This window comes from Lepidochelys olivacea (genome assembly GCF_965140295.1).
Source record: "Lepidochelys olivacea isolate rLepOli2 genome assembly, chromosome: 10".
In the NCBI taxonomy this organism is placed as follows: domain Eukaryota; kingdom Metazoa; phylum Chordata; order Testudines; family Cheloniidae; genus Lepidochelys; species Lepidochelys olivacea.
In genome coordinates, this window is record NC_140420.1 from 51,686,555 (window position 1) to 51,697,094 (window position 10,540).

A 10,540-nucleotide genomic window follows, 5' to 3' on the forward strand; every position below is an offset into this window, starting at 1 on the left:
TCTCTGACCCATCTCTACTTATATCTAAAATCTCCATTGGAAAAAAAAAGAGACATGCAAACAATGTATCCCTTTAGATTACTACTAATCCTGGCTCTGTTGTATCGCAGTATATTTGGGGTGTGTCATGGATCCACAGCATTAGTGCTATACCCCCAACTTTGGAACAGTCTCTAGGACAGTGGTTTTCCCCTTATTTACCATTGTGGGCCACATCAATACTAACTATGGCCATGAGGATGTTACATGGGCTGCCCCATGCGCTGATTGGGCCGCAAGTTGAGAAACACTGCTCTAGGAGGAACCCCTTCAGTGTGCCAGACCTGCTAGGGGTCTCCCTCTTCCTCCAAAGTAAATCAGATGGCTTCTCCACCTCCTTAGACTGGATCTCTGGGCCTGCAGCACTCCTGCTTCATACCATGAGCTCTGTTCTGTGAGTCCAACCAAGATAGATTCCTGGTAGAGACTTGTACGTTCTCCAGGGATCAATATATGTCCGCTAGCCTCTGTAGTGACATTCAAACAGTGTTGTCAAAACAGTAGGGTTTATTAGTCAACTGGAACATAGCATAGGAAGTCCTTAGGTTAACATACAGAACGGTACTTAAAGAGTAGCATAGAGTACTTAAAACAAGACCATTCTGGTCAGCCCAGAGCCTAGCTGAGCTCTAGTGAACTCCATTGTTCAAGGTGTCTGTCTGTCTCTTTGGTCAGATACCAGGTGAGAACCCTGACTCCTTCCAGCAGCCAACTTTTACCCCCCCCAACGCACACCTCATACCTCCCCAGCTAAGTTCCGTTTAAGCTGTGCAGCCATGCAGCTGCCTATTAAGCCTCACGCAGGGGCTCAGGGCTGCGGCGGGGAGAAGTGCCCCTCTCCACCGGCCCCAGCGCAGACCTGCCATGGCAGGGAGAGGCGCCCCTGCCCACCAGCCAAAGCACGGACCTGCCGCAGTGGGGAGAGGTGCCCCGCCCTCGGCCTGGCCCAGCCCAGCCCCACTGGAGCCGCCGCAGCCAGGGAGAGGCGCCTCTCCCCTGGCCCCGAGCTGCTGAAGCAAGAGAGGGCGGGGGAAGTCCTCTCTCCCCACTGCAGACTGGGGACAGTCTGCACCCCAAACCCCCATCCCTGGCCCCACTCCAGAGCCCACATCCCCCCCCAACCCTCTGTCCCAGCCCCGAGCCACACTCCAAACCCCCACCACATGAATTTTATTATGTGCACCAATAGGAAGGTGATGTGTCTCACAACACCTCCATATTGGTGCACATAACAAAATTCATTCCGCACATGGACGTAAAAAATTAGGGGGAATACTATTCCCCAGTCCTTTGTTCTCGAGCAGGGGTATGTTGCTCAGTTTCCCTGCTGAGAGGTAGGGATGTCTGTCTCCCTCTGGGCTTTTGGTTGCTAGGTGTCAGTGTCCTGGTATTTGGATATGGAGACTAAGGCGCAGACAGCTAGGTGACATTCATATCTGCCTCTCTCAGGCCTGGTCTACACTAGACAAGTCGGTCAGTTTAACTACATTGGTCAGGTGTGTGAAAAATCCACATCCTTAGTGGCACAGTTAACCTGACATAAATCCTTTGACAGCATTTACAAATCAAAAAAATCTTACCCGGTTCTTGTGAATATATATTCTCCCCACCCTAACAGTAGCTTCCAGAATGGCTAATACAAGTAGCAATGGTTAACATAGTAAACAAGCATAAAAACAGTAGCCCTCTGTAAAAAGGGATGGAGACGATTGTGTGAGCCCTTGAATGGGTGGGGTATGACCCTGCACACACTATAATACTTTTAAACCCATTTTGTATTTTTCAAGAGTTGTTTCTTAATTTTATTGATACTAACTTCCGTTGATACCGTACGGTGCCTCTCATTGTAAGGAGTTACAAAATGCTTAACGAACGCTGAGTGTATATATACCATTACCTACTGTAACACACATGACCACGTTCTTATGGACACCAAGGTCACTGCAGGGGTCAAACCCAGGTCTTTCAGCCCCAGGAGCACGAGCCCCTACCATCAGAGCTAAAGGAATAATTAATTTAGTTCTAAGTAGTAAGCTGTTATCATCACTGGGGCCAGCCTCTTGATGGAGACATAGAATCATAGAACCATAAGGTTAGAAGGGATCACCAGGATCATCTAGTCTAACCCCTTGCCAAGATGCAGGATTTCTTGGGTCTAAAGACCGTCCAGGACAGATGGCAATCCTGTCTCTTTTTGAAAACCTCCAGTGAGGAGCTTCCACGACTTCCCTAGGCAGTTCCATTGTCCTACTCTTCTTACAAGTAGAACGTTTTTCCTGAGATTCAATCTAAATCTGCTATGCTGTAGTTTGAACCCATTGCCTCTTGTCCTGCCCTCTGTGGCAAGAGAGAACGACTTTTCTCCATCTTTTTTATGGCAGCCTTTCAAGAATTTGAAGACCACTATTATGCCCCCCCTTAATCACCTCTATTCCAAACTAAACATACCCAGTTCCTTCAGCCTCTGCTCATATGGCTTGCATTCCACCAACTTGATCACCTTTGTTGCTTGCCTCTGGATCCTTTCCAGTTTCTCTACATCCTCATGATTACTCTCATAGAGCCAAGGTCCTAAAGCAGCATTTATACAGTGCCTTTCAAGGATCATTTAGTGATTTAAAGTTGGGAGAGAATCATCTCCATTCTACGTATGTACAAACTGAGACATGGAGAGGTGAAGTGACTTGCCCAAAGTCACAAAGGACCAATACGACACACAAATTGAGGGGACAGTGGATGGGAGGAGAGAAGCCAAGTGCCCCACAGTATGATTTTGAGGAAAGGGAAAAAATATGGCCAAAGACATTATGGCAGGGATTCCCCAGCTCTGTTTTGTAACCACTGGTGGGCCACAAAGAGCTGGCTTTTCACGTGTTGCCTGCTGTCCTCCTTGTTTCTAGCTGACTGAAATGGAACAAAGGGACAAGTGGGGGATGAGTGAAGAGCGTAAGTAGTCAGAACAATTGACTGTAATCAAATAGGGCAATACTTAGGGAAGTATTTTTAGCTCTTCGGTGCTCTAATATTACCTTCCCATGTCAGCAGCTGTGGCAGTTCTGGGTTGTTACATGGCAATTTCTCTGTTGAGATTTGGTCCACACTATGAAAGCGTTTCGGAGCTCCCTGTTTTTGTGCATAGTGCCTCCGTGTTTCTCGTATCCTCACTGAGCAGACGTAATCACCATTATTAAGGTGTAATGCAAAAGATCCTTGGTTAGTGTGACAGTGTTGGATGATAAAGGCCCACTGTGAGCAGAATCACTTAAACAAGCAACGTCACTCCTCCTAGAGCTGAACGGTTTGCTGCATTTCTGTTTTGAACCCACTGCATCCTGAACTTCCACTACCAAAGTCCAAACAGGGGAGGCAAGAATAGTAGTACTATTTTAATGGGATTACATCAGTTTCCTTAGTATAAAGAACACTTGCTGGATATCTAACTCTCTTGACTCAGCATTCATGGTATTAAAAAAGGAACTCTAATAGAAGTGCTTTAACCCCAGGTTTTTGTGTGATTGAGGTAAATATGAGTCTCAGATGAAGGATGTCAGTTATATTTGAGAGAGATGCAAGGCAGGCTCACAGCCCTTTCCATCTAAAAGATTGCTGAATGGTGTTTTATGAGGATGATGACTGCAGTGTATCTTTGCAGTTTTAAGCATGGAGCTGAGCTCTGATAGAATTAGCTCTTCATGTTCTATTTTATTGCACTGTAAGTCCCCTGGCTTGTCCTGCGGACTAGTTTTAATCAATGCCATGTCCTCTTCCCACCCTGCAGAAATCAGGGCAAGGCCACAAAAATCTGAGCAATTAATTTTCTCTATTTATGTGGACCTCTTGGGCCCAACTCTAGGTGCACATTGTGCATAGATGCTTGCCAGTGAACTGCAGGCGGAAAAACAGCACAGGGCAGGAGTTTTCCCAAAAAGCCTACAGAGGGGCTACTGAACAGGGCTTCCTTGATGGGAACTATGGGGGGACATTCCCTGACATAGCCTGTGAGTATCTGTGTGTGTACCCCTGATGCATTCATAGCAACTGGACCTCTCCTCCAGTGCGGATTATTCTTACCCTGGGGGGCAATAGCCTGTGTGTGTCTCAGGGATGGGGGTGTCTGAGAATAGGGTCTTTGGTGTCGCACATGGAAACACATTAATGCTGCTTTTGTGAGTCTGTTTTGTAGCTATATATATGGTGATGCAGATTTGTGCCTATTATTTCCAAATCTTCTTGGCTGCCCTGAAAGAGAGACCCACATTCTATCGTTGTCATTTCACAATCTCAGAATCACGTCAAAGTAACTTTATTTTTCCCCAATCAAAACATGATCTTCCTGTCTGGCCTGTTCAGGCTCAGTGGCGCATCCCCTTTCCTTGGAGAAACGAAGCAGGAAACTCTCGCCAACATCACAGCCGTGAATTACGAATTTGATGAGGAATTTTTCAGTCACACCAGTGATCTGGCAAAAGACTTTATCCGGAAACTCCTGGTGAAAGACACACGGTAAGTGAATGTACAAAAATGGCTGGCTGCCTTTCATGCCACCCAGGCAAAAATGAGCACACTGAGCAGTTCAGAGTTTCATTACAGAGTTGGTCATTGTCCCAGAGTGAGGCATTAAGTACAGGTGTATTGCTGTGTCCCTTGTAAATCTCTATATACAGAAGACCTACAAATATGCCCTATACCAAAATTCACCAAATATGCCAAAATTTGGCATGCATTTTCTTTCACCAGTAGGGTTGGATATTTTTTTTTTTTTGTAAAGTGCAAATTACTGGAGTTTATTGGGTTTTAGAAGCTGCCCTTGTGTCTGGTAATTTTTAAATGTTTTTTTCTATTGCCTCTAATGACATCTCAATTCACATGTCCTGGGTGAGTGAGTGTGTGTGTGTGAATTAGAGAGAGAGAGAGTTGATTTTATATTCAGTGTTTCAAAAGCAGCTGCTCTGCATGGACAAATTCAGACTGGAAGTAAGGCATAAATTTTTAATAGTGAGTAATCAACCATTGGAACAGGAGTGGGTGGGTGAAATGCTGTGGCCTGCGTTGTGCAGGAGGTCAAACTAGATGATCATAATGGTCCCTTCTGACCTTAGTATCTATGAATAAAAGGGGCCTGGTGGACTCTCCATCACTGACCATTTTTAAATCAAAGTTGAATGTTTTTCTAGGAGATCTGCTCTAGGAATTATTTTGGGGAAGTTCTATCAGCCTGTGCTACACAGGAGGTCAGACTAGATGATCACAATGGTTCCTTCTGGCCTTGGAATCTATTAATCACATGCTAAAGCCTGCAGATTGGCTTGCAGAGATTGTCAGGAAACTAGCTCCTGTGTGTTCACTTGGAGGCTTGTGTTCATCAATCTCAAACCTCCAGAGGGACACCCTATCTACTCACACCTGTAGGCCACCATTTTCTCTTCACTGTCCTAACAGAGTCCATCATTTGAGGCAGGATGGCTCTTATCCCTGGTCTGTCGTGGATGTTGGATAATTGCTCCCACATCCCAAGCCATTAGGAACCTTCTAGGAAGTGAGATGCACTCAGCTCGTACCCTTTATTGCTGCAAACTCCTTGCTCTTCAGTTGTCTTCGTGTCAAATATGGCCCATTAACTCTTGTGCATCAGCTAGGTACACCTGGCACTTCTCTAGCAGCTATATGGGGCTTTTCTCCTACCTCGTGGTGATTAGGGAATCAGAGATTCTTTAGCTACTGCAGTAGGGATTATAGGAGAGGGATCTCTGCTTCTGAAGTTTTTTAATGAGCTGGATGCACCAGGACTATCTTGCCACACTTCCTGCACTATGTTGGGGTGGGCGGAGGGAGGAAAGGGCATCCTTGTGGGTTATGTGCTGCTGAGCCCTCTGAAGAGTCTATTAGTACTAGTGGGAGTGGTCATCGGTTGTCCCCTGAAAACAGAGTGGGGGCCACTTGCAGAAAGGTGTGGGAAAGCAGGTTACTAGGGTGCCCTTTAAAGACATATGGGGGAGAAGGTAAATAATGGGGGTTGTTGGGAGAAGGATGCCAGCTAGGGTATCTGTCCAAACACATCAGCAAACATTTCTCCAAACTTCAGACCCCAGGATATGTTGGGATATGTTAGAGCCTGATGTGAATGTTTTGCACAGGTTTAGCAAGTGCCTTTCAAGCGTGGCAGATCAGGCATATTGATATCTGTGCCATAACCAGCTGTGAAGGCAGTACCCTGTTTATATCCATCCTGCCTGAAGGTGATAGTGTACTGTTTGCAGTGCTGCTAGGGTGTAGGAGAAAGGGAGATTTTCTGATTTAGTACTGAAGCATCCTGCCCAGGAATACTGCTTTCAGGAAGCAAGAGCTCCAGGGGTGACTTAATAGCTCGTGCATTAAAGACATTTTTGATTACATTAAGCTTATATCAATTGATATAGAGAAAAAGGCAGACCAAGTGTGTGCAGGAAGAATTCACTCATTAGGCACGTTAGACTAGTAAGACAGAACATATCATGAAACATTAGTAGCGTTTCACCTCTTTTTAACAGAACAATGAGAGAGGGAGAGATTTTGATTGTGTGGAAATGAAAATTAAGTAGAGCTGACAGCTCTGCTGTGGGATAGCACTGTATTAACACTGAAGACAGAAAACTGTGTGTGAACCCTTCTGCCTGAAAGTTGTACCTCACTGTAAGTAATCCTGTCACTACTGGTGACAGTGTTATAGATACAAAGTACAATATTAAAATGTTGGTTCATAAACACCCTGAAAGAAGTGTATGGTAAGCAGCTTGGCTCTCATTTAAGTCTGTGTTTCATTGCAGGAAACGGCTCACAATTCAAGAAGCTCTCACTCATCCTTGGATAACGGTAAGGCCAAAGATAGTGACAGAATATGGGTGGTGATTTTGTAACAGGTGAACATTTGCTTCAGGACAAACTAGTACAGAATTTTTATGGGAATTTATATTTCCACACAAAAGGCTATGTGCCTAAACGGCAAGAGAATTCATCATGGTTACGGCTTTCAGAAATCAGTTTGAACCAGACAGTGAACCTTAGCCTCTCCATGTCTCACTTTCACTTATGAGCAAAGCAGGGAGAATACTCCCCTTTTTCACAGGTAAGTTATGAGAAATAACTGGCTACTAAACACTCTGAGATCCCTGAGTGCAAGACAAACAGTAGTAAAAACTGCTTCAATTCCTTCCAAAATCTTGGATTTCTGCAAGCCTTAATTATGACTTCTGTTATTACAATAAACACCAAAGGAGAGGTGACTGGACTATAAATAAATCAGCATACAGTATTCTGTATTAGAACACAATTTGTATTGTTTTCATCTCTACTCAGTGTTTGCATGGACACAAACCATACCTCTCGTGTAGTGCTTTTGGGTGTTAAGAGCTGACCACACCAAATGTGAAAACAAATCAGCTCCCTCAAAATGTCATTGGTGTAGTGAGCTAGTAGCTGTCTGGATTTGCTTGGTATTTGGATTTGTGTGTGTGTGTGTGTGTGTGTTGTTTTGTTCTAAGCAAAGCTTGCCTCCGTAGATAAATCTCTTAATGAAAATAAATTTAGCAATCTCAGCATGGCAAATGTGGATGTTTAAACACTGGATCGTTCTAATTTTGTTATGTATTGTACAAAACATTGAGTGGAGTGTTTTCAGGATTATTTTTCCCCCACAAATGTTGATGGTTTTGCAAATTTAACTGCACAAACTGTAGCATGCAAATAGTTCACGGCCCTTTAATTTATTTACACTTGTCCCATGTGAATGAATGCTCAATGCTTGTCACATTACCCCTTTTATTTTAATCAAATGCATGAACAATGACTGGAAACGACGCTTCTCCCCAGCATTGTGGAAATGCAGTCTTGCATCCCTTGTCTGCTGTGTAGAGTTGAATTTGTGCAATATCTTGCAATCTTGATAAACAATCAGTAATACTGGTTCTTCTGTCTGAAGACTCACCAGTTGATAGAAGAAACAAAAGTCCAAGAAAACAAGAAGGCTGAGAACAGTCAGCTGAAGACAAAACGTCTGAAAGAGTACACCATCAAGTGCCATTCGAGTATGCCACCAAATAACACCTACATCAACTTTGAGCGCTTTGCCCGGGTGGTAGAAGACATTTCTCTGATGGAACATGGTTTCAGCACTCTGGCTATGTCCCACGATTCCCTGCAGGAGGACATTGATGCTCTGGTTTCCATATATAATGAAAAAGAAGCTTGGTACAAAGAAGAAAATGAAAATGTGAGACACAAGCTTTCACAGCTGAAGTATGAGCACCGTAAAATTGAATCCCTGAAGAAACATATTCAGGATGACATCAAGACTGTAGGTTCTAGTCTTGCAAGTGTCACTGGGAAATACATTGATCTAAAGTCTCAGTATGAATCTCTGAGTCAGGAACTTTCTGAGGAACTCGCATGGATCCAGGATTTAATGAGTAGTTTTCAGCTGGAGAATGGAAATGAAGCACGTGTGAATGGAAACTTTGGCTCTGTTTTCAACAAAGATATTAATGAATCACTAATGGAGCTGTTAAATAGATCTTGCTGTGAGGAATTCCTTGCAGGCTTGAATCTTGATGTTGCAGAATCAAGACAGTAATGTTGGTTAGCAGGCAAAAATCTTCATTAGAACCCCTTGCTGTCCGTCTGTCTCAACGTGCAGCTGTAAGAAATCATCTCAGTGTGTAACTTCAGCACAAAACCACCACCTATGCATTAAAATAGAAATATGGAAATGTTGCACAAACTATTGACCAAAAACTTATACTCTGAGGTGGTTTTTGTGCTGATGTTGTGACCAGCCCAGTTTCTGAACCCTTAGAATTAGAAATCACTTTGTTCTAGGGCACGTGTAACCCTGCAGTTATTCTGTACTAACGTTATAATAATATGTAAACATACAGGTCCTGAAGATTATTAGGTAATTCACTTGAAATGAAAAACTATGTCACTCCTTTTTTAGCATGCTTTGAAGTCTATAAAATCACCTGGTAGCATTCTTGTTTGGATGAGGGCAATAGTCTTGCAGACTTGCTGGGGATAATTCTGCACAGCAGATCATTAAAAACACTTATGAAGGTTATTGCAGCCCTTTAAAACGGAGCAAATGATGCAGTGATTTATCATTTCACACCATGAAAATCACAGCTAATGAAGGAAAGTTAAGGTTATTTTATAGGCTAGTTATTCAGGGTACAGTCTCTCTTTCATTATCATCAGATGTTAGAAGTCCCCAAACTGTGGGACATGCTCCCCTAGGGGGGTGCAGAGGAATGTCTGGGGGATGCAGCTGGGGCTCAGGCTAGCCTCCACAGGGTTTGGGGTAGGAGCGCCACCCCGCCCCACCCCAGCTCTGCTCCTGGCCCTGCCCCCACGCCCAGGTCTCTGTTCCCAGTGGTCCAGCTGCCGGTCAAGCGCCTGTGCCCCAGCTGCCGGCCTTGGCCCCAGCCTAGGCTCCGTCACTGACCCCGGCTGTGGCCCCAGCCTTGGCCCCCTTAACCCTGTCAGCGTCCCCCTCCCAGTACAGCAGCCCTGCTCCCAGACCCAGCTTGGAGGCGGGGGGGGGCACGGACAGGAGTAAGGGGTGGCCCGAGGCAAAAAGTTTGGGGACCAGTGTTAGATCATTTTTATTTCTTTAATGTGAAGTTCTTGCCATAAAAACAGTTACCTTATGTTTTATGTACCAGAAATATTTTGTTCGAAGGACAGAATGATAAATCTGTAATGGAATGACTGGAGAACTGTGTATGTATATTTTGCTGTGGAAAATTATTTGTGAGGATGATGATCCATCAGGCAGTGTCAATAGACCTTTGACTTTTATTCCACAATAAGAAAGGTCTCTCAAAGGAAACAATTCATTGACTCAGTGTGGTAGAACTTGAGACTGGTGTGTTTGTTCCAAAGGTCATTTTTGAAACTTACAAGAAAGGAAAAGGAAAAAAAGTCAATGTTTAAACAGAATAATGCACCTTTTTCCTGTGTTTCAAAGGAAAGGTTAACTGCTCGGGCTGTATTTATGTGCACAAATGTAACCATTTCACGTTTTGGACACAATAAATAGTCTCTTATTCAGGATGCTGTAGTCTCTGATGGGGAAGTCTGTGACTGAAATAGGATATTTAAACATCTACTTAGTGAAGTAATTATAGGGCCAGATTCTCTAGCTGGCTTATGGCTCCTTTGTGAGGCTGAGGTACTGCAAAGGGGCTGTAATCCAGTGGCAAATGCCCTGCAGAGAAAATGAATTGGGGCATCTGTACCACAGTTGTCACACTCACACTCCACACACACACACTCCTCCTTTCTCTCCCTCTGCTGCCTGCCACTTTGGCATGAGGGGTGTGTCGTGGGTCAGGAGGGAGTGTGGTGGACCTGTGTGTCACATGGCAGTTCTAGACTGGCATAGGTCCTTTCAAGGAGTCTTTACCAGTGGTGCAACATAGAGCTGCCTGGAAGCCCAGAGAATCAGGGAGTGGGAACTTGACCATGCCAT

General features: G+C 44.4%; 1 protein-coding gene across 1 annotated transcript in view; it reads left to right on the forward strand.

The window, feature by feature from the left end:
* The window catches only part of DAPK2 (death associated protein kinase 2), a 79,124-nt gene extending 69,033 nt beyond the window's left edge, over window positions 1-10,091 (forward strand). Inside the window, exons 8-10 of the mRNA XM_084642425.1 lie at window positions 4,390-4,542; window positions 6,843-6,888; window positions 7,994-10,091. Coding sequence (XP_084498551.1) covers window positions 4,390-4,542; window positions 6,843-6,888; window positions 7,994-8,644 — 850 coding nt within the window. The 3' untranslated portion in view covers window positions 8,645-10,091. The remainder of the gene's footprint in view (window positions 1-4,389; window positions 4,543-6,842; window positions 6,889-7,993) is intronic.
* The last annotated feature ends 449 nt before the right edge of the window (window positions 10,092-10,540 follow it).